Below are 24,151 nucleotides of genomic sequence, written 5' to 3' on the forward strand. Positions count from 1 at the left end.
CAGTAGCTCAGTTGGTAAGAGCATTTGTCAACTGATCCAAAGTTTGAATCCCGCTCGCGACAGAAACATCATTGGTTGAACAGTAACATCCACTAACCTACAGGCTGGTGTTGCGATTCTATCTCCCACAGATGAATGCTGCCATTGTCTGGACTCTTAACCCGTCTCGCCCCCGGAGTCTACGTACACTGGTGTATGAATGTGTGTGTGAATGGTTGAGTGGTTCCTTGTTGTTGTAAAATGCTTTGAGTGCCTTTGAACGTATAAAAGCGCTATATAAAAATGTGACCATTTACCATGACCATGTGACCATATTGATGATTATTTATGCTTTTATTTGGGTATTAAGAAGTTAACCTTCCTGGCCTCACAGAAATGTTTTCAGTAAACATAAAAATATACAAAAGAAACAAATATCTTGTGATACACTGAAGGAGGTCAATGAGGGATTACTAAAGATGATCAACAATAAAATATATATTACATATAATAATAAAATGTAGGCCCTAAACCTAACCTGATTTGAAATAGACAATGCAGGTCTTTGTGCAAAATCCAGAGGCACTTGCAGTTCCTAAATGATCCCACAAGATGGTGCCGTTTCTTCGACTTGCGCTACATTCAAACACATCAAACTTATTTGCTTATTCTCAACTAGAAAAGTCCTTAATAAAACAGTATCTACTTATGAAACGACATTCAGGCAATGTGCAAGCAAGCAAAGCCTAAGAAGCACCGTAGTCCTCACTGGTGAAAATAATTAATACATTAGGGTGACCATATTTCCGTTTGTGAAAACCCGGACACCTTGGGAGAGGGGGGGGTCTCACTGTTTCGTCTAAACCAAGACTAATCTTGGACTTGAGAGAGAACGCTGTTTCAGTCACGTGATCATGATGATGCGTGAATTTCAGGTGGAGGGCAGAAAGTGAAGACAAACACGACAAACACGGCTCTGGAGAACACAGATATGGAGAAGAGTTCTTATTGTAAAGATTTAGAGCCCGTAGCAAGGCAAAAGTACGAGCAGTTAGTTGACAAATATATTGGGCATGACCCTGATCTTATTGAAAATGAGAGAATTTTCAACCGAAGTAAAAGATTTGTTGACAATCGAGGCAGAGGAGATGACGAACTATTTAGCTCTTCAGACATCGTTCTACACCAGACAACAGATGAAGGCGTACAAAAGTTTGGAGGCATATAACTTTTTTTTGTCAGTGGATGGGTCCTCAACCTTGGTGCAAAACGACTAAATGATGATTATCGTTTGGTCTTCGCCAGGGTTGAGTGTTTCTCTTATTTTATGTGTATAGACCGTTATGGGAAAAACTGCAGTGTATTGGCAGTAACCAGTCTATCTGGGTAACAGGTTTGTAATCCACTTTTTACGGCGTTTTTCTGTCAGCTTTTCCCATTTCTGACCTTTGTGGACGACTATATTCGGTACTCAAAAAAAATCGCTTTTCCTTCTCTCGGTTAAAACAATTGGCACAGCCGTAAACTACACAACACATCGGCATTTTCCTCCAGTCAGTTCACTTCCTGCCCTCCATCTAATTTTGCGTGCTGACAAACGTAGCCCTGTGACGTCACGTGAAGCCCAGCTATTCGCGCGTCATCGTGATCACGTGACTGAAACCCTCCTATTGCAGCGTGAGGTCTTTTCTCCTCCAAGCCCTTTCCGACGGTGAGTCCTGTTTCAGTTCTGGTTTAGTCCTGGTTTAGTCCTTGTTCAGTCGTGGATTAGTCCTTGTTCAGTCGTGGATTAGTCCTCCTCTTCAGTCCAGGAATCAGTCCTGGGTTAGTCCTGGTTTGGTCTTGGTTCAGTCCATGGCGTAGGCAGCGCAAAAGTTTGATATAATCTCCGGTTAACGGGCGGGTGCGGTGTTGTACTGGGTATCATTCGTTCATTCGTTTTTCAATATAAAATCAAAAATAAGAAAACGAAAAAAACAACAGTTTTCTTCATTATTTGTCTCCAAAACCAAAATTTAAAAAAACGGATAACGATTCGTTTTTTCAGTTTTCGATTTTGTTTAAACACAAAAATCGTTTTTTCAGTTTTCGATTTTGTTTAAACACAAAATCGAAAACTGAAAAAACGAATCGTTATCCGTTATCCGAAGAATGGAAAAAACGGATAACGGCCGTTTCCCGTTTACGTGACTTCCGTGACTGCGATGCCGGACTTTTGCACCGCGGACGTTTGGTCACCCTATAATACATAAGAGCATGCATAAAAAATTTAAATGAAAAAACAAGCCTATTATAAAATAAAGTTACGAAATCCAATTTAGGGACATTTTAAAATATGCTAATACGATAATTATTTAGACTATGTTTACCACTTTCAGTTACATGGGAGTGGGGTATTTTACAACTTACAAAAGGGGAAAAGGACACCTACATATTATTTAAATTTTTATTGTATTTATATTGTATTGTTGCTTAAAACCTTTTCATTTAAATTTATTTTTATGTAGATTTTTTTTATTTTTTTATTTTAGAATTAGACCGGCACAGCTATGGGGAAAAACATAAACTAAAGAAATTACAATTAGAAGTTAATTTCGTGAAAAGGCAAGTAAAGCCTGGGATCAGAGAATAAACAACTCTTGTCCTTAACTAAAAGACTAAAGATCTCATATTCAGTGTTAATATTCACTTTCCCCTATGCTTTCCCCTCGGAGCGTGAAGACCCTGAACCTGTCTGTGATTGGTTCGCGACGGTCACCTGACCCAAACTCTGAGTCACGTGACTGATATTCCACCCTCGCCATTTTGCAATGTGGAGAGCAGAGCTTCTACTTTTTATGGCAGAGAAATAATCAGAGCGGCTTATGCGCTGAGGACAAAGACCAGCGCGCTGATCTGTGTCCGTGAGTACATTTCATTTGTATACGACGTCTGTATTCTTCAACACTCATTAACAGAAGAGACAGTTAAATCCTGCTCGTATACTCGTGTTTGGTTAGCTTTTAGCATGTGTGGCTCGTGTGGTGAAAAGAAGGCAAGCTATGCGCCGATCGGGCTCCAAAACTTGCGTGGTCCGTCACTATTTCTGAAAACTCTAGCGTTAATGATTCTGTTAAAGTTGTAGTATCTGATCTCCTACCATTAACATTACAGTGACATTTAGCTAAGAGGTTCTGTTAAGAGTTAGGAGGCAGTGCCCAACTTCTGTGAGCTGCAGGGGAGCCACAGTGGATGACATATTTTTAGCCCCTGACATAACAGGTGCTGGTTTGGGACTGTGAAAAGCACATGCTAATATCCACTGAGGGTCTGAGCTGAGTCCAGTCATATGATCTGGAAGAGGGGCTAATAGTTATTAAAAAATATTATATTATTACAGCTCTTATTCATATATTTTTTCTTCATATTTATCCCACATTTAACCATTGCAGATTATTATAGTAGCCTATTGATTGAATTGAATGACTTAATTTCTCTTCTAAAATTCTCACAATATATTTTCTTTATTATGAATATGTTACCACCTGGATAATCATGATTATCAACTAAATAATCTTGACCTTCCAAAAGGTCACACAGACAATGCAGAACAGACGGTAAACAGTACAGTACACTTCTTGAACTCTCTTTATTATGCTTTAGGAGCACTAAGCGGAAGTAGAAGAAAGAGGAAGACAATTTGTGGTCAGACAGACGAAAGTAGTTCCCTTATAAGTTGTAAACAAAAGCACATGTCTTCAGTGTAGTATTCAGAGTTGCATTATACTTTTAGGTAATTATTAGTCTTTTTTACAGTGAATTTACTTAGTTAGTTTAGCTGCCTTTTATGTCACATAGCTTTAAAGATAATATAAGTTGTGTTCTAAAGGCATGCTGGAAAACTGCATTGTTAACCCAAGTCATATGTCACAGGCTCCACAGGGGTCAAATTACCATATCAATTCAAAGTGATCTGGGAAGACACAAACACTTAATTTATTTCACTCAGTAACAATTTGTAGTCATGTTGGTTGTTTAAACAACAGAACAATACAAGGACAATAAAAAACTGTCTAATATTCACACTTAGTAATCTATGTTCTTTTTTTAAATTGCTGTTGTACGAATTTATGCCTTAGCGTTTTTTTTTTATCGAAGTAGTAAATCTAGTAGGTGTGGTTCTGCCGCAGATTAATTGCTTTAACTTTGATTTTGGAACATCATTAAAATATGTGTTTCTTTTCATATAGTGATGTCCAAAAATTGACCTCTAAAATAATTAAGATGCCTTATAACATTAGAAAAAAATATATGTATTTTGTGTTGAAAATTACATTCTGTTGTTCCATCATGATGGTATTAAAATCAACAATTTTCCTCTCACAATAGAGTTTGAAATTTTTGCATTGTTACAACATTAATGGGGAAGAGGTGGTGTTTTATTGCTTCTCCTCTATGTAATAAATATTAAGTTAAAATGACTAGCTAAAACTGCTATTCTACACCTCTTTACTTTTACTACTATGCTTTAACTTGCCTCTTTTGTATTTTAGGTGATGGAGGAGGTCAGTGACACAGCTGTACTGGTCACCTCCTCGGCCCCTCAAAGTCAGACCCTTCAAGGTTCCTCTGACCACAACCACGCCAGCTTCCAACAGAAACAAGCCGCCGACTCTCTCATCCAGGTCATCCAGAAGCTCAGCAAGATCGTCGAGAAGCGGCCCCAGCGCTGTCGCACCTTGGCCGGTCAGAAACGCCTGCTCTACGAGGCCTCCACCAGGGTCCCAGGAGTCTCTGCTTACAGGAAAACCCGCAAAACCTGCAAGGAGGAAGAAAGCTTTGTCAGCACAGATGGCGCTGATGAAGATGCTTGTATGCTAACATCGGGTGACAGCAACAACAACATTGCCACCTCCGTTACTGAGATCGCAGATAACCCTGGGAGCTCTGAGCACAAGCGGACAGTGACATGCTATCAGTGTAGCCTCTGCCCCTACCTCTCCCCTACCCTGAGCCTTTTGAGAGAGCACCTCAAACAACATGATGAGAACCACAGCGACCTCATCCTCATGTGTTCTGAATGTCGCTTCACCTCGCGAGACCAAGACCAACTGGAGGCGCATGTCAAACTGCATTTCGACAATAGCCCCAAAGACAGAATTAAAAGTGAAAGTTCAAACGAGCTAGTGCAAAAGAAATGGTACAGCTACGAAGAATATGGTCTCTACCGCTGTCTCATTTGCAGTTACGTCTGCAGTCAACAGCGAATGCTCAAGACGCACGCATGGAAGCATGCCGGGTTGGTGGACTGCACTTACCCGATATTTGAAGACGAAGAAGGGGCCGCAGGAGCTAGCAGGAGAGAACCCCAAATTGCTCAGGTCTCCGCCTGCGTCACCACAACCAGAGAGGAAGTGGTCCTGCTGTCTCCCGTCGTCCAAGATAAAAGCACACAAAATGTCCAGTCCGGTTTGAAACTGCAGCTGTGTGTGCCGTTGGCAGTGGAGAATAAACAGGATGTCTCCACTCAGTCCGAGCCCAGAGTCGTGAAGCTAGAGCAGGAAATATCAGAGGAAACCGTGTATCCGATGAAAGACGTCGTCGCAGATGGGCCAGTGGTGGAGGTGCAAGTAACCACGGATGCGGAGAGCCATGACAACGCTTCAGACAGCTTGCTCTCTTCCGCTCAAAAAATCATCAACAGCAGTCCTAACAGCGCCGGACACATCAACGTGATCGTAGAGAGGTTGCCTTCTGCCGGGGATGCGGTTTTGACCACCAACCCTCTTCTCCTAAGCCCGGACGAAGATGCGGACAAGAGCATACTTAATGCATCCAAACATATCAAAGTAGAGGATGAAGAAAGTGACAGTACTAGCTCTGTTGATGGCCAGTCTATAGCTGAAAATACCGTATCTACCACTGACTTGCCGAGGGATGAAAACGTACCTCCGACCGGCCGCAAAAGAACGCATTCAGAATCTTTGCGCTTGCACTCGCTAGCAGCCGAAGCCCTTGTCGCTATGCCCATGCGAACGCCCGAACTCTCCAATTCGAAAGTTGTTCAGAAACTTGAAGAGCAGGCATCAGACATTAAACCAAGTGTCGTCAAACCCAAACGAGAACAAAGTTTGGGGTCACTTGGTGAAGGGGACGAAGAGGTTACTGCTACTAAAGCTGCGGGCATCAGTTTGTCCCTCCTCACAGTCATTGAGAGATTGAGAGAGCGATCAGACCAAAACACGTCTGACGAAGATATACTAAAAGAGCTACAAGATAACGCTCAGGTGCAAAATGGAGTAACGGGGGGCGTAGTAACGGGGAGTGGAACGGCGAGCTACGTGGATGGATTGGTAGCGTCTTCTGATAACAGCCTGGTGGACTATATTCAGGGCAGCGACAGGCCGTACAGGTGTAAGTTGTGCCAGTACAGTAGCGGTAACAAAGGCTACATCAAGCAGCATTTGAGGGTGCATAAGCAAAGGCAGCCGTATCAGTGTCCCATCTGTGAACACATCGCCACGGACAGTAAAGATCTAGAGAGTCATATGATCAACCACTGTAAGACCAAGATGTACCAGTGCAAGCAGTGCCCGGAGTCATTTCACTATAAGGTGAGTCAGATGCAGGTAATTATGGGTTTGCAAATTAGATGTATAATTGAAAATTTTTTGTATTTTTGGGCTTGGGTTGACAAAAAAAATCTATATTAAAATGACATTGAATCAATAGAAAATAATCACATCAATAGAGCATAGCTGAATGTTTCCTGAATAGATTCAATAATGATCTGTAAGGACAAGTCTGAGTTCACATGGAAATATTGGCAATGGTAAAAATCTACCATGAGGTGTGTGGAGAAAAATACTTTATTTTCAGAGGAAAAAAATGTTGTTAAAGTTTTTAATGAAAATTGTTAACAAGCTTTACTATCAAAATTGTGTTTAAAATGTTAGTATTGTGACAACACAAAGGATTATTATTTTTATATTGTAATATGAATAAAACCTTTTGAGATGAGTCAAAATCACATTTGAGCTTCAACTGACGTAATAGAACTTACCACAAGAAAGAAGAAGCAATACCACAGTTTGAAATGTTTTTTAGGTCTGGAGAGCAAAAATGCATGTGCATTAAAATAATGGCAAGTTGTTGTTCGTGGTTTATGTTTAATAGGCATAGTAAATTATCTTAACCAGATTCTTCATGAAACAGTTCATGTGTAACTCCAACTTTTTTATTGATAACATAGAAATAGATATAGATAGATAATACAGAGAAGTTAACTTCCATTTTACAAATACATGCACAGATTGTGTTATTCTTAATCAAGAGTGGATTGTTATCAGTCATAATGGATCATGTTTACATTATTGTTCTCGAGGGCATTTGGTTGAAGTATGACTTGTTATCCTCCATATGCTGGCTGTTGATGTGATGAATCTGCACAGGCCTGAGGGTGTCTGGGAGAGCAGAGCAGGCCATGTTTAGTCATGCCCTGCATATGGACACTGTTTATGTGTTCTGAGTGTGTATGGCGATGTGCTGTGAGTTTTCGTCATTCTCAAACCCAACAAGGATGTCACAGTTTATAGGGCTGGTTCTATGGTTAGAAATGGAACTCTTGCAATCTGGTTTTAGCTACACAAAGCAAGAAGTTACTCTTCAGACAGTTGTTGTGTATTTTAATCTTTACACAACACTAAATTAGTATTAAAGGTTCACTTCGTAACATTAGAGATGCAGGTTCTCCACCTGCTTGTCTCCGTGGAGATGTAGTTGCTTTTCTTGGAGTGTTCCACTGTTAGTATGGCTTTAAATTCAGGGTGCTATTGCTCCAAAATATCTTTGAAACATACTTGAGCAGGCACAACTTTTTGCAGATCTGACCTGTCCTTCTCTTACAAGCATCACCAGGTTTATACCATGCTGTGGAACATTCTAGTCAAATTAATTACATTATGCATACAAGCAGACGACAGATCTTCCAACAGAAGTAAATTTACTAGCACCTCTAAATAATACAATGCAATTTAGAAACTGCAATCCATTAGTAATGCAACACGTTCATTTTATTATTGTGATCAACAATGCGCGAGTCAATAGCAGAATTACAATTGGCAACCCTAACACACCCAGTAAAAGTTTATTGCATCTGTTAGTGTAATTTGAGCTTGGATTGAAAATGCAATAAAGCATTACCGCAGGGCAAATATTTAGCTTCTCACTTATTTCCTGGTGACAGCTCGGCCAACAAACAAACAAATGCAAAGTACAATGGGACGAGCACTGCAATACTAAGCACCTAGCATACTTGGCAAACGGAGCTACAGCGTTTGAACTGAGAAGATTGTTTTGTTAGTGTTTTTCCACAGATTGGGGGAATTACATTGCAACACTTGGCACTTTGTTTCCTAAAATGGGTGTCCTTATTAGGGCTGTAGTCGACTAAATACATTCTTTAAAAAGGGGCGTGATTAAAGATCTGAGAACTATCATCCAAACAGCACTCACAAGACTACAAGTGCTCGGGAGTTCATGCAAAGACAAATATTTATGCAGAAGAAAACGTATTAGGAATTAGGGATGCACCAAACCAGCTTTTTCAGTTCCAATACAGATTTCTTTACTTTATCTATAAGCAACTGCCAATACCAACCTATAGCAGTAGAGCTTGAAAATAATGATGTTTCCTTTTAAACAATAAGAAAAAATAATAATGTGTTATATAACTGTTTTTTATCTCTCAAATAACTACAAAACAACTCTGTATAAATAAAAAATTCTAACTTTATGAATTCCTGGGGCAGCTATGACCAGTAACTAGTCTTATTACAAGTAGGGTATCGATTGAACCGATATTTGGAATCCGATCCATCAAGTTTTTCAGTATGGCCGCCGACAATACATGTTAAATGGATTTGTACATAACTAGATGAAACTTGTGGCTCTTGAGTTTAATCTGACACTTTATGATATTTTCTGGTATTGGAATGAACCAAAGGAAGCAATGTTGTTCAGTTAACATCTTTTATTTATTCTTGCACACCTTTCTTATCTGCTTTAGTGTCAGCTGAGAACCCATGAAAGGGAATTCCACAGCCCGGACGAGGCATCAGTGACTGAAAAGGTGACCAAAGGGGAAGAGGCATATCGCATTACAGGCAATGGTGAGCCAGATTTGCATTGGTTTTCACACGCTTCAGTGAACTATGACTTAAGTTTACCTCATAGTGTTTCCTGAGATGACACGAGCAATCCATTTATTTCATATTAAAGGGCCCATATTACACTATTTTCTGATTTATGTTATAATGTATGTATGTTTCCTCATCACAAACATACCTGGAGTTAGGGTTAGGGTTAGTGTTTTGTTTCATTCACACATGTTTAACCCCCAACCCTGCATAGTTAAGCTTAGCTCTTCTCTCAAACAGAAAAAACGCTCTGTTCCACCTTGTGATGTCATGTGACGCTCCACTGTGGGTTTTAAACTCCGTACACCTTCACTAGAATCATTTGGATGATTTCACCTCTGCAGTTGCCAATCTATACTGAAAAAAGGGTAGACTAAAACAGACTAATAACAAAAGGATTACTAAAAATGTGTGAATGAAACAAAACGGAGGCTATTTTGCGCAATGTAGGACCTTTAATGTCACATTATATCACATATACTGATGAATAACACAGATACGATATAAAAGGGTTATGGTTACTTCTATTGATGTATAACCATTTTTGTTGGGGGTAAAAATAGACTATTGCACTGCAGTCTTTTCTATTAAAGAGAAACACTGCCTCTAGAACTAGCAAGGAAATATTGGCAGAAGTTGATAAAATTTTTTTTTTTTTTTTAATAGAGCACAATGGCCAGAAAATGTACAAGTGTGACGAGTGTAATTACACCAGCTCCACCTATCTTGGCGTGAGGAACCACAGGCGGATACACAACGCAGACAAACCTTATCGGTAAGATTGTTGGTTTATCAAACTGCTGGACCTGCACAAATGTGAAGGAAGTTGAATTGAAACAACTGTTTGCTATGTCAATATCAAGTACAGTCCAACCCAATTTGCGATGTGATAATGATGCCAGAAATGTTATGTAAATGTAAAAAAGCATACACATTTTACAATTTTCATGATGATCTAAATCATTAAACCATTCACATAATCGAATAGATTACCATTACACTTACATGTGACCATCTTTTTAAACTAAGCTTGCTGAATGAAAAGGTAATGTTAATTAGAGCCCGACCAATATGGATTTTGTTGTGGCCGATATTAAACCGATATAATGGGAGTTGGAGCTGCTGATAGCCGACATAATCACAGATGTATTTAGTGATGTAAAAATTCACTGTAAATCTTGAATTGATTAAAAAACTTAGGTTTGGCTCTAGTGGATTCTAAATTGGGTTTATTTAGGCAACATTTAATGTTATTTTAACTCTTTACATCATATTTACATACAGTAGATTGGCCTAATGGCATTTTTGCATCACATTCTAGCTGCTAGTGATAGGTATTCCAGTTTTTTGTTTTTTTTTGGGGGGGGGGAGAACCGGCTCTTTTGGCTCGGCTCACTAAAGCAGCTGGCTCTTTCGGCTCCCAAGCGACTCTTGATTGTTTTGTTGCAACCAGGACTAAACCAAAACTGAACCAGGACTGAGTGTCGGGACTCGGTTTCTATCTCTCTCCTTCACTCGAGCCCAAGATTAGTCCTGGTTTATTCATTTTATGCTGAACTGCAGCCAAATATGCACTTTTTTTATCCTATGCACACGCAGATTTCTGAAAGTTTCGTTTTCAGCCGCTGCTGCTGTCAAACTACAGGTCTACATGCGGCATAAAGAGAAAACACGGCTCCCAATAAGAAGCAGGCTCCCGTTGTTCGCTTCAAAGAGCCGGATCTAAGAGCCGCTTCGATCGCGACCGACCCATAACTCCAAGCTAGTAAACTATCGCTATTAGCCTTTAGCCGTAAATGCTGCGCACCGCGGTAGTTAATTATATGCATAAATGTGGATCATTCACACGTCTATTCACAGCTCATTTACATATCAATGCAGGTCCAGTAACAAATATACGGCCAATGTAGTCACTTTACAATAGACCAATAGAAAACAGCCTGTTTATGTGCGGGAGCTACAGCAGCTAACCGCTAACAAAACCTAAACTAGCTTCAAAGTCGATGTATTTCCAACACTCACCGCTCACACAGGCTCCTCCTCACATCACAAGTCTGAACTAATAAATGTCCTTTTAATCCAGACTCAAACCGATTGTCCGAAAAAGAAAATAATCTCAGTGTTGCGCACCGCTGCGGGTGTAAACAAACACACACGAGTGAAGTGACGTCACTCTGGTGGTGTGTTCAGGTACAGTACGACACAGACAAATGACTCCGCAGATAAATACTGATGCGGAGCCACATATTTGGACATTTATCTGTCTGTAAATTGGATTAAATGAGAGTCTAAACTTTATAACGAGTGATACGACCCAGCTCGTTTGGGGTGAGGGAAGTAACAAAAATAAAACCAAGATGTAAAATGGAATAAATTAAGTAATGTTTAATTAACAGGAATGTAAACGTAAATTAACAAAACACTAAAAAATATACAGAAAACAACCTAAACTAAGAAACAGAACAACAGAATAAACAGAGTTTTGTGCCAGAAAAGGGGTCACGCAGGCGTACACAAAAACGAGTGGTAAAACTTAGGGACACACACTAAACTAAAACACAAGTTCCAAATTAAACCACATAAGCCCACAAACAGAATAGAGTGACCAAATCAAAAAAGGCACAAAACTGAACTAGACTAACACACAAACACAAAACCAAAATGGCATACTGGCCACCAAGGCCAGCAGCCCCAAACAGGTGCTGGCAATCTCCTTAAATAGGGGGAGGTGGCTGCAGGTGAGGTGGGCGTCGACTTGCCCCACCAATCACAGACCAGGGCACGTGCAGCAGGAATCAAGAGAACTCTGCAGAAATATTACAACTAAGGCCTGGGGCCGTAACAACGAGGTATAACATGCCCACGTGAAATATCGGCCCATATCAGCAAGCATATCGGCCGATAACCGATATGTCTCCAGGTGCCCATATTGGCTGATAATATCGGCCAGCCGATATATCGGTCGGGCTCTAATGTTAATTAGACCTAAACTGACATTTTCACATAATTATTTTCTATTTTTATAGTAGATTACATTTAAACACATTTAGTTCGCTTTGAATGCTTGACTTCTTACCATTAAATTGTGACATTATGATGATTGTTTCATTGATTAATTACATCTCAGAAGGTCAAGTTATGACAAAAAATAAATGACAAAAATTTAATATTTAATTTTAATTTGATTTTGAGGATTCCCTTCTAACCAGACAGTCCACTTTCTAATTCTACAATTGTGTAAATATAACTAAATGTCCATAGGTCAATCTGATGTAACTTGAATATCAAATACTCTCTGCTGAACGTCTGTTTACATTTAAGAGTTGTGTGGCATTGAAATTACAGCTTGTAAATTATTAATTGTGATAAGAACTACATAAATATGAACAACTAATTGAAATTCAGTCCATTGCCTTCATATATTATTTAGCCTGTTGTGTATTGACTTGGGAGTCATGAAGTATTAATGTATGATATGACCTGCAATGGCTTTGGAGTTTTTACTTATGGGTCAAGTTGGCTCAGAATTTAAATAGTAATACACCCAAATGCGGTAGTAGTACAATGAACTGAACACATAAAACAATAAATATAATGTAACTTCTTGTTGACAATCATCCAATATGGATTTTTTTGCACAAATGCGATATCCAATATTTGTCTTGCTGTTGTGGCTGATAAACGATATTTACCGATTGTAAGCTTTTAAAACCCATTGCAAGGACAGCATTTATGATAAATTATAGTGAAGTTTACAAATAAAGTTTTTACACTCCTAAGTCTGTTCAAAAAGACAAATCTGAAACACAAAAAAAATATGAATGACAAGTTGTTTTTTAATCTGAAGCACTAAGGACAGACCTGGAATGACACATGGGGACAAACACAGACTGGAGCAGTGCAGAAAAAATATCAATGCCAAATACTGGCTAAATTCTTAATATGAGACGATCAGTGGAAAAATCCTTAAATAACCTATAAATCATCCCTGCATTTTTTTTTATTTTTTTTTTTTTAGCTTTGACCATCCAAGCTAAGAACCACAGGCTGTAGTAGCAGTAGAATGTGGTTTAGTATCTCCATGTAAGCTGGTCTGTTGAGCCTGGTGGCCTGCTGTGCCCTCTGCTCCTCACTGTTCTTCAGAGCATTCTTCAGATCCTATTTCTCGATAATGATGCAGCAAACCTCCTGTGATGCATAAAGTTTAGAAAAGAGCTCCCTCACTTTTTAGTCTGTGTGGGCTTGGACTTGCCCTGACACAGCTCAAAATCATTCTAAAGCTATTTAGGTTCATTTCTGTCCTGTGAATGTGACTTTTTACTATTAATACCTGCTCAGAAGAGTATCAAGTTTTGATACTAGCTTCAATTAGTATCTGATTTCCGATACTTTTGACAACCCAGTGGTGTTGATCTCTGATTGGTGCCTCATTTGGTGCCTCATTTCTTGAGCCTTGTTGATCTGATTAGTCAGTTGAGTTTGAATACACCTCCTGACTCTGTAGTGCCCCCTGTTGGTGTAGTACTTCTGAGCACAGCTTCCAGGTCTACTCAGAAGTTTACTCTGAGCATTATTTAAAAATAGATAAGTCAGTCAGATCTAATTGTCAGTTTTTGTTGATTTGTCTCTAATGAATGCCATTGTTGATTTTGCCACCACTCTACATTTAGAACTTTTATTTTATTGAAAAAAATATATATACTAATAGTTTTTTATGTGTTACTTGACAGAATTGCCTTACTTTACCTTTTGTGCTAGCATTTCCCTAACTTTCCACTAGATGGCAGTAAATTGTCAAGAATCAAATACGTGACTAGTGGCACAGCACAGTGAAATCTTGAATAAGTTAATCACACAGGTTTCTGTTCATCTTGTTGTAAACATTTCATTTATTTTGCATATCGCATGCTCTCTTTTTAGGGGGTTAAGTTAGTGAACTGCGTGCTATGAAACTCAGATTAATTTATGTCAGATGCCCTCCCTTAAACATATCGTTACATACATGGTGTTGCAAACTTAAGTAATGTCAGCAGATGCTGTCAGTTAAAGCTGAAATATACCGCAAAACATGAAATACGTGTTGCTGTCAAACTCCACATGAACTGAAGAGCCGGTGCGGAGTTGTGAAATGAAAGAATGATCACACGGCTCTGCGCTCAGTTTTAAGGTTTAAATGTTGCATTGTCTGCCTTTGTTGTTCGAGTCTTCAGGCGGTTGCATCACAGTGAAGCCCTGAACTGCAGTTGTGTGGTGGCGCACCAGCCCACATGAGAAACACGGATCTGCACTTGACAAGACAGCGCTGCGCCTTTGTAGTTTCCAAGCAACATTTTAAAATCACTCCTGTTCGGTGCAGCCTCTCGGAACACGTCGTGATTTACAAGATTTTAGCAAGGTGCTTTTACTTGGGAATGGAAGAAAAAGTATGTGTAAGTGAGTGTAATGTGGGATGTCAAGAGAAGTTTTTATTCATTTATTTTTCTAATCTGAATGGTTGCCATGACAGTGCTTGCTATTTTTGGCTCTCCATTTATTTTAAACTAGACAAATGGCTCTCAAACTTTTCACAAGTGTAGTCGCGATAATAACATTTCTAAAGGAATAAGACTTTATTAATATCAATTCCCATACCACAATGAAAATAAAACTCTTTCTTTAGACGATAGAATGTGATCTTTAACATTAAATATTACCATGTGGTGTTCATCATTCTACAACTATTCAGGAAAGGTTAATTTCTTTCCTGTGAATGTTGCTTTTTTAGTATCGATACCTGTTCTAACAAGTGTCTAGTTTCGATACTAGTTTTAGTATTGCCAGTGCCAGATTTAAAAAAAAACAAGATTTGGTGTTCCGAGTACCACCAGATCTAAACCAAGTATGTAACAGGACTATTCCAGGTCTAATCTAGGGATGAACCGGGTCTTAAAGCAGTCTACTTTATTTTCACTTTAGTTCTAAACAAGAAATTATCCAAATAAGAACAAAAAGCAGATACAATGAACTCTAAAGTAGGTAAACCCATATACTAAAAAAACTGTCCAAGGACTAGCACACTTTGGTCACATCCTTTGGTATCAATAAAACAGAAGCTCAGACAAACTGTGAATCCTTATTCAAATTGCAAAGTGAAATAATATATTCATTTGAGTATATGAAACATATTTTTGCAAACTAGTGCTTCTGTCTATTTTTCTTCTTGTCGGACCATGTCATTCAAATGTGAGTGCTATTTTTTGAATGAGGATGACAAAAACCTCTCTTACTCCCCTCTTAACTCTTGTTTCGGTTGTTTTTCAGTTGCTGCAGCTGCGATTTTGCCACCACCAACATGAACAGTCTGAAGAGCCACATGAGGAGGCACCCACAGGAGCACCAGGCCGTGCAGCTGCTGGAGCAGTACAGGTGAGCCTTTTAGGAGAGGGATTTCAGCTACGGCAAGAATCACAACAAACCCAGTCGAGCCATGTATTTCACTATGATGAATTTGGACTGTTTCCATAGCAGTTACCAATTCAAAACAGACTATTCTTTCCTTTGAAATGGGGCAGAGAGATTATGGACACAATTAAATCACAAATGCTGCCATTTTTTTGAGTCCCACAATTTTCTCCACAAACAACAAAATAACCTTAAAATAGTTTTGTTCTGCATAAAAACGGCTAACCCTGTAGTTTAGATCTGTACAAACATGTTATTCTTGTATTAGTTTGTCATTTAATGTTTTGATCTTTTTGTCAGTTCTTCTAGACAAGTTGGAAATGGAAACTTTGAACAGAATCCATTACTCAAAAATAAAATGCAAATCTAATTGCAATTGCAATGCTTGTCAGAAAAAATCACAATTAAAACCCTATTTTGAAATGGACAGTTAAATATGGTCAGGCTGCAGTGGTTGTTTGTTAATGTTGCATGTTAATGTGAAGTAATACTTTCACTGTGTAGAATCAGGTCAGGACACACTCTTGGCTAAGTATTGTCTGAAGGATGTCTAACCTTATACTTCGCACAGTGCGCCGCCAGCTATTAGGCAGTTCTTGCTTCATCCCTCAGTAATTACTGCTTTTATCTGACACATGTAGTCTACTGTTATAAATTGTAAGTGCATATAATTGTCTCAGACAGCTTTCTAAAAATGTTCTTTCAGGATAAAATCATAGAAAGTCTGTTTTTTTTTTTTTTACCTGAACTTCTAAGTATAAATAATTGTTAGCAGTAAGCACTAACATTAACTTACTCAGCTATAACCAAGAAACAGGGCGGCAATATAAACGCAACTGAATGGAAATTGCAGTTTGAATGTGTTCAATCAGCAAATTATTTAAGTCTTTTGTAAACAATTATGATCAAAAAACTGGTAACCCTGTAGTTAAAAACATTTCTGAAATACAGGTGGGGATTGTTTTAAATGATCAGTTCATGCTCAAGTCTTCTTAAATGTTCATGTGTCTGGACATGTTTGCAATGTGCACTTTGAACAGAGTCCAACTATTAAAATATAAATCACAGATCTAATGTTTGTGTCATATTTTACCTAAATTGCTCAGTAGTTTTCAGTATTTGCCCTTTTATAACAAAAATAAAAAAAACAGAACAAAAATGGTGTAAACTTGCATAGTAATACCTTGGCTCTACTGCTCATAATCCATTTGTGAAACAGCAGTACCTCAAATTCATTACCTCCCTAGCGGCTCAGTCGATTTATTTTAATTCACCGTATCTGCTATGTGCCTGACCTGCTGGACTTCCTGTTGAGTTTTACATCAGAAACGCCATAGCAACTGCCCAGCTCCCCATTTGACGTTCCACCATTCTCCTCCAGTTTTCCATAATTATTTTAACTCTGACAAATGACTTTCCGCACCGGGCTGTAAGTCCCTTTTCCCCTCCCTTGTCTGCGCCCTCCTCTTAAGCTTTAGTCACCCCAGCGGCGCTTAAAGTCCGGATGATTCCTCTTGATAGAAAGTAAGTTGAGGATTAGTGGAACTTGAGCACGCATATTAAATCAAACCGAATGCTGATCCGCTGTTACTTACTCAGTCTCTCTCCCCTCTTTTGGCTTCTGTTAAATCTTTTTTGTGGGTATTCCCAGGTGCTCGCTGTGTGGCTATGTGTGCAGCCACCCCCCTTCACTCAAATCCCACATGTGGAAGCACGCCGGGGACCAGAACTACAACTACGAGCAAGTGAATAGAGCCATTAACGAGGCCATCTCCCAAAGCAGCCGGTGAGTGCGGAATAATGGGACTGCCATGTTAAATTGGAAATGGGTGTACAAGAAGGTGTGTGTATGTGAAAGAGAAAGCTGGCATTGGGTTTTAGAGTGTCAAGGTTTCAATTGAATAGTCTACACAACAAAGTCACAAATCACTGGGGCTGCAGCTGGATAATCATGAATACTAAAATAATTGTAATTGTATGTTGTTAATCATAATTGTAATCTGAACTAAACAGAAACAAAAAACACCAAAACACTTTTAATACAAATACAGCTGCATTGTTATATCACATATTTACTAAATCAGCAGTTGCAGCCCTATATGTCACTTATATTTCTATTACTTTGACGATGTGAAATTGGAATGCACCCTGAGATGTACCATTGTGATTTTGAGGAGGTTTCAGTATATTAATTCCATTGGTCTGCTTTTTCATTATACAACCTAACATTATTTATTTTGGGGGTTCACCAAAGCAAATCTACTTTTAAATATGATATCTATTTGGTATAGAATTTGAATTTTGCTATATACTGTTTCAACTCTGTGTTGCACAGTGTAATGAGTTGTGATGAGTTTCTGGAGGATACACTAACAGTATAATCTTGTACATGTGTAGGATTTGTAGTGAATTATATAGTAGTATTTTTATTCCAGGAGCAAATAAACATAGAATTAGTTCAGTTTCTAAGTTTAAAATTGAAGACAGAATGGATCTTTACCAAAAAGTGTAAACATGTTTATACAGAATAGACAAGCAGTATCTAGACTAGAGCCAAGATATTAGCTCAAGTTTACACTGTTTGTAGCCTCCCTCTGGTCGAATTAGTATTACTCAGTATTTTAGTATGCATTCTAACTACTGCATTTTTTGGACTATAAGTCACACTGTTCATATTATTAATGGTTATTCAGATAACTATAGCATAAACAACAACTCTCCTTCTCACTCCAAATCACTAAATTCTATAGAATTCTTCACCCCCGGTGCCACTTCTGACCAACTCTGCAACCTCCGGAGGTAAACAGAGCACCACTTCCTCTTCTGTGTAGCTGTCGTCAGACTCAGCATCAGTTCCAGTTAGAATTATTCTGGCCTTTCTGAATCCCGACAGGATGGTTTTGTCTTTATAAGTTAGTTTAAATTTTTTAGTTTCAGTGGTACAGAAGTAATTGTGACATGATAGCAGCACGACAGCGGTTCTTTCTGCAGGAGACATGCACATTAGAGTGCCAAGTGACAGTGGTACAGAAGTAATAGTAGTAGCAGATACTGGCACACAAGCCTAGAGCGCCCTCTCGTGGCTGTCAGTGTGAACATTTTAATATATAAGTCGCACCAGAGTATAAGTCGCAGGACCATTCAAACCATGGAAAAAAGTACTACTTATAGTCTCTAAAATATGGTATTTAAAAGATGAAGAAGCAATACACCTGGATTAAAAAAATTTAAAAGTTGCATCAGTCAAAAAATTATGTGACTGAAGGAATAATGCCAATAAAACTCCCTTTTTCTCCACAACAGTGCTCCCCAGAAGTCGTCAGCAGTGCAGGAGTCCGCTACCGACCGGGCCACATCAGTTTCTATGGACAAAGCAAAGAGCCCAGTGGAACAAGTCTGTACCCCATCTACTGCTCTGTCCCTCTCCATGGACCTCTCCACCGCCCCCGCAGACCAGTCCCAGGCAGCCCCCGAACCCCTCAGCCCACAGGGTAAAGAGCCCCAGCAGCCCCACGCCACAGAATACTGCCTCCTGCTCTTCTGCTGCTGCATCTGCGGCTTCGAGTCCACCAGCAAAGAGCGCCTGCTGGAGCACATGAAGGAGCACGAGGGAGATCTCATCAGCATCATCCTCAACAAGGACCAACAGTTGGCCGTACCTCACAGCAGCCTCCAGATCGCAGAGTGACCTCCTCCCAACACTACGGCGCTTTATAGTCCCTTTACACCGCTATGCCTGCCCAACCCCTCAAATGTTCCCCTTAGCTCAGGACGGCCGCGGTGGGCAGCACGGTGTTGGCCATTTCACGGGTGGTTAGGCTGTCAAGCTACTGCTCTCCGGGTCAGTCCTCGTGTTGTCATTTCAGACGATAATAGTCGGAAAATACCCAAGAAAATAACACACTGACTGAAAAGGTGTTGAGTAAAATGATTCCTACTTGAGGAATGAATCAAATGCCTGAGAACATTTTCATATACAGCATTTATTTTGTGATTTCAATAATGTTATGTTTAAGGGGCTACATTTTAATATTTTTAAGGAGGCATAGAAAACTCCTTCATCTGGACTCCATGTTAGTTAACACTCACATTTCCATACACGTGCAGGTTGTCTAGTCAACTTTCAAAATTCAGTTGTATACAATAAACTAGGTCTGGTTCATTTGGGTTTGAAATTGTGTTGCACACCAAATGTATGATAATTGGATTGGCATAACTAGCAATTAATATTAGGTTGACCGTAATTAGGGCTGCGCAATATGAAAAAAACTAAAAAATGCTGGATATGTAAATTTACTATCACGCGCATAGTAAGTTCAGTTTAAATAATAATTAAAATATTGATTAAAAAGTTCATAAACTAAATCATGTAAACAGTAAAATCAATTTAGTGAGAAAAAATTATCATAAATAAAACGTGACATTTTAAGATTAAATTTTTCTTGTGAATGTTCCATAAATCTAACGCAATATTAAGAATTTTTGAGACTGACTTCATGCACAAACTAATCAGTGAAATTTATCAAACTGAAAAAAACAAAAAAAAATAAAATAAGAATAAATGCACTATGCGAATACAAAAATGTGCATTATCAGTTAAGGGACAATGCCAAGTAAATATTCTCCCAAGTTTTTATTTATAGGGATGCACTGATACCTCACCACCCTTTTCTTTGGTGCAGATTCTTATTTTTTTTTAACCAGAATCCACAGCATGACCCAAGGCAGCTCTTTATTGGTAGTATATTTAATTAGCCCGGCATTGCACAGACCCTGGCCTTGTTTTGGCGGTACACGCAGGCTCACTCATACCCACAGGCATGTATCGCAGCTTGAAATATTTATCCATTTTATTTTTTTATGCATGTTATGTTCCGTTATGCCAAGTTTTAAGACGGTTATTATATTTAGCATTTCTTTGTTAGATTGTCGGTTTTTGTAACAATAGTATCTTATGTGTCATAGGAGCAGAGTGAAAGAGAATGAGAGTTTTTTTGTCATTGCATTTGACACTAGCGTTTAAGTGTATTGCTTGAGGAACGGTTTAAAAGGGACGTTTACATAGAAAGTCAATACAGGCAGTAGGTTTTGAATGTGCCTAGGTAACAAAATGCTAGTTTGTGTCGGTTATTGTGGTGCTAGGCTAAGGCTTCAAGTCTGTAGATTTTGTGTCATAGGTTTTGTTTTGTATATATTATGTTTTTTTTTCTTTTCTTTTTTTCCAGATATATTTTTCAAAACATGTTCAAAGCAGCTTGTACAAAAAACTTAAAAATAACCAAACTACCCAATAAGTTTACCTTCCATTGTTGAAAGGGCGGCTAGACAGTAGACAGTAATGTGATTACTGCAGTTCTGATATGAAAACCCAACTCAGCACTATGTAACAGCGCAAGGAACTCGGATCAATTTGGGCCCCATGTTTACCGTGATGAATTGCCTTTTTTATGGACAATGGCAGCAACGTGATGTGACGACGGTAAAATGTCGATGATGCTCGTGCTGACCGTGCGCAGAAATCTCCAAAAGAAAAAAAAGAAAAAGCGGGAGAAAGTGGCTATTGGCACAAACCAAACTTGCAACTTTGTGGCACAAGAGATTCAGGCACTTTTCAATAACGCTGTGGAAAAGTGAATGTAGTTTAAATACGCATCATTTGTTGGAACTGTTGAAGTATTTGCACATGTGGTGATTGTGGGGGTCGGTAGAATGCTTCCCCATTGCCCCTTGCATTCTGTTTTTATTCAGAAGTCACATTCAGAATCAAAAATAATGCAGAAATGATGGCTAAAAAAGTAAATAAATAAATAATAATAATAATGTATAAGAAATGTAAGAAAAATGTCTGGAGTATATTCCAGTCTAGGGCAGAACAATTGCAATTTATGCTGTTGCCGATTCGTTTTTGACTTTTGACACTTTTCCACATTAGTAAAGAAAATTCAATTCTGTCAGCTGGACAAAAGTTTTGAGATACATTTCGCAACTCATCCAAGTTGCGTCTTTGGTTCCTTTAGTAACATTTTCCACAATGTTATAACTTGACATGTGCCTATCATCCAAGCACTTTTAGCTAGAGCTGTAGAATAAACCGTGCCATTCATACCAACATCATGTTCCCTATGTATCTTACAGCCTTATTAAAGCTAGTCACTTTTAATATGCCACACTGATTTTTGATATCTTTTAACACACAATTTTAACACGCTTTAGCTTTACACAGCACCATCCAGCCACTTCATCAGTATGCCATTCATTACTGTTGCACCGAGTGGATGTGGAAATTGAGATAAAATAGAAAATCCATTATTCATGCCTTCTTGCCTTACCTTCCACCTGACATTGTGTGCGTGCATAGAGCAGGTTTGCGTACCACATAATTAAAGTTCTAATTGACCTGCTGTTGCCCCAACGTCGCATTATCATAGAACATAGTTATTGGCTGTAGATTTGTATGTAGATTTTTTTCTCTTAAATTAGCAAAAATGAGCTAGAATTGATTTAAAAAAGAGTGAACTTGTGCGCTTAATACAACGTAAGCGTAGACTATTAAAGGTGCACTATGTAACTTTTTGGATAGGGGTCCAAAGGAGTCACCTGCTTGTTGCTATGGATATGTCATTGCTCTGCCTAGAATGTTCCACAATATGACATTAAACAGCTCTACATTTCAGACAAAGCAACAATATCTCCATGAAGAAAAGCATTTAATGGACCCTCCACTAGAAAAGTTACAGAATGCACCTAAGAATTCAAGTAATTTGTGTCGGATACATTGTTCTTTGGTAAGGTTTTGGCGGTTGGTTTTGACCAGTTTTTCACAATTTGTCAGATGTTGGTATCAGATTGTGACGTTATATAATCAGTGATCAATAATGCATTATAAGACTCAAACATTTCAACTTCTCTTATCAATAATTTCATATAAGGAGATAATAATACCTCTTTAAAGGTGCATTGTGCAACTTTTCTGGTGTCGGGTCAGTTACCTGCTTGTTTCTATGGACATGTAACTGGTTGGAATGTTCCACAGTGTGACATTAAACAGCTTTACCTTACATTTATTCATTTATAAGTGGTTTTATTGCTCAAAAATACAGAGAAAATCAGGCATTCTGACTGTGAGCGGGGTCGCCTCTCCACAGATCTGACCTGTAAGATCCTTGAAGATGGAAAGGTTGAATACCATATGGTGAAACATTCCAGACAAAGCAATGACATCTCCTTGGAGAAAAGTGTTTGACAGGACCCTCCAATAGAAAGTTTCACAACGCACCTTTAAGCAAAACACTGCAACTGTAGTCAACTTCTCATAACCTCTAGTTAGGAATAAGTTTAGATTTCATGATTTTTTTTTTTTACATTATATAAACCTCCAAGTTCTTAAATGTATTTAATAGAAATACATGAGTGCACACATTTCCAGGCTGACAAGTGTACGGTTGGTGCAAAAAGAATAGTCATTTTAACCATGCTGAAAGCTGCTGGTTGTAGTTGTTTTCGTGCCTTGAGTTGTTGAACATCTGTGTTGTTTTGAGCTAGACTGTTTTGCCAAATGTCTGTCAAATTCACTTGTAACTTTTTGTATTCAAATCTGCTGAATTGTAGAGCAGGGCTTGCACAAATGAAAAGTTCTCAAGTTTTTTCAGATAGTTGCTTTTGCTATTTTTGTTGACCTTTTAGCAGAATGTGTGTTTTAAAGGGCCCATGTTACGCTTTTTTCTGATCTATTTTAATGGTGTTTCCTCATCAAAAACATTCCTGGAGTAGTTTTGTTTCACTTGACAAATGTTAAGCACACAATCCCTGCATATTTCGGCTGAGCTCTCGAACAGAAAACACTGTTCCACCTTGTGATGTCATGTGGTAATACAGGAAGCACTCCACTCTGGTTTTAAACTCCATACACCTTCACTGGAATCATTTGGATAATTTCAACTGCCGAAATCTTTTGACCAAATCATTAACAGTTACTTGAAATCTACTACTTCATGACATCACTAGGTGGAACAGAGCATTTGAAGGCTTACTGAAATGTGTGAATGAAACAAAACACAGCTCGGTATGTGTTGGATGAGGTAACAACATTATAACATGGCTTAAAGCTCACAAGAGTCTTTTTTGCGTAATATAGGACTTTTAAATATAGTCGTACCTAACAAAAATGTACTCCTTTTTCTAATTTGCATAATCCAGGGTAAGGGTAAGTTTCTACTGTTGGTAACTTAAACATGTAAATAATTGTAGAACGCTAAAACTGACTTTTTAAAGATGCAGTATATATTTTTACTGATCTTGAATGACAAGCGAAACTTTTTCGAGGGAACCGATGGTGTGCACGGTTTAAATGAGCGAACCGTGCAGATTCAAACCAAAGGCCCGGGGAGGACTGGTATTTTTGCTCAGATTCACTTTTGTAATCGAGGTTGAAACTGCCTCTTAAAGGGCGCCTTCACATTCGCTTGAGTTATTTATTGTTAGAACATCTTAGGCAGTATTATGTATCTACTTTGTCACTGTATTTTTGGTAATAAAGACTGAACAAATAATCAAAA

General features: G+C 38.6%; 1 protein-coding gene across 1 annotated transcript; it reads left to right on the forward strand.

The window, feature by feature from the left end:
- The first annotated feature begins 2,753 nt into the window (after nucleotides 1–2,753).
- On the forward strand, nucleotides 2,754–24,151 carry znf507 (zinc finger protein 507). Its single transcript, XM_020927457.2, has 7 exons — nucleotides 2,754–2,882; nucleotides 4,512–6,572; nucleotides 9,026–9,128; nucleotides 9,822–9,930; nucleotides 15,456–15,560; nucleotides 17,248–17,382; nucleotides 18,900–24,151. Exons 2-7 carry the CDS (start codon nucleotides 4,515–4,517, stop codon nucleotides 19,282–19,284), a joined length of 2,895 nt encoding a protein of 964 aa, XP_020783116.2. The 5' UTR covers nucleotides 2,754–2,882; nucleotides 4,512–4,514; the 3' UTR covers nucleotides 19,285–24,151.

The sequence above is a fragment of the Boleophthalmus pectinirostris genome, unplaced genomic scaffold (assembly GCF_026225935.1).
Source record: "Boleophthalmus pectinirostris isolate CB_2022bp ecotype Guang Dong unplaced genomic scaffold, ASM2622593v1 HiC_scaffold_19, whole genome shotgun sequence".
In the NCBI taxonomy this organism is placed as follows: Eukaryota; Metazoa; Chordata; class Actinopteri; order Gobiiformes; family Gobiidae; genus Boleophthalmus; species Boleophthalmus pectinirostris.

Coding starts and splice junctions, on each gene's coding strand:
- znf507 (XM_020927457.2), top strand. CDS start 4,515: ATGGAGGAGGTCAGTGACACAGCTGTACTGGTCACCTCCTCGGCCCCT. Junction 9,931..15,455: donor AACGCAGACAAACCTTATCG/GTAAGATTGTTG, acceptor GTTGTTTTTCAG/TTGCTGCAGCTGCGATTTTG. Junction 15,561..17,247: donor CAGCTGCTGGAGCAGTACAG/GTGAGCCTTTTA, acceptor GGGTATTCCCAG/GTGCTCGCTGTGTGGCTATG.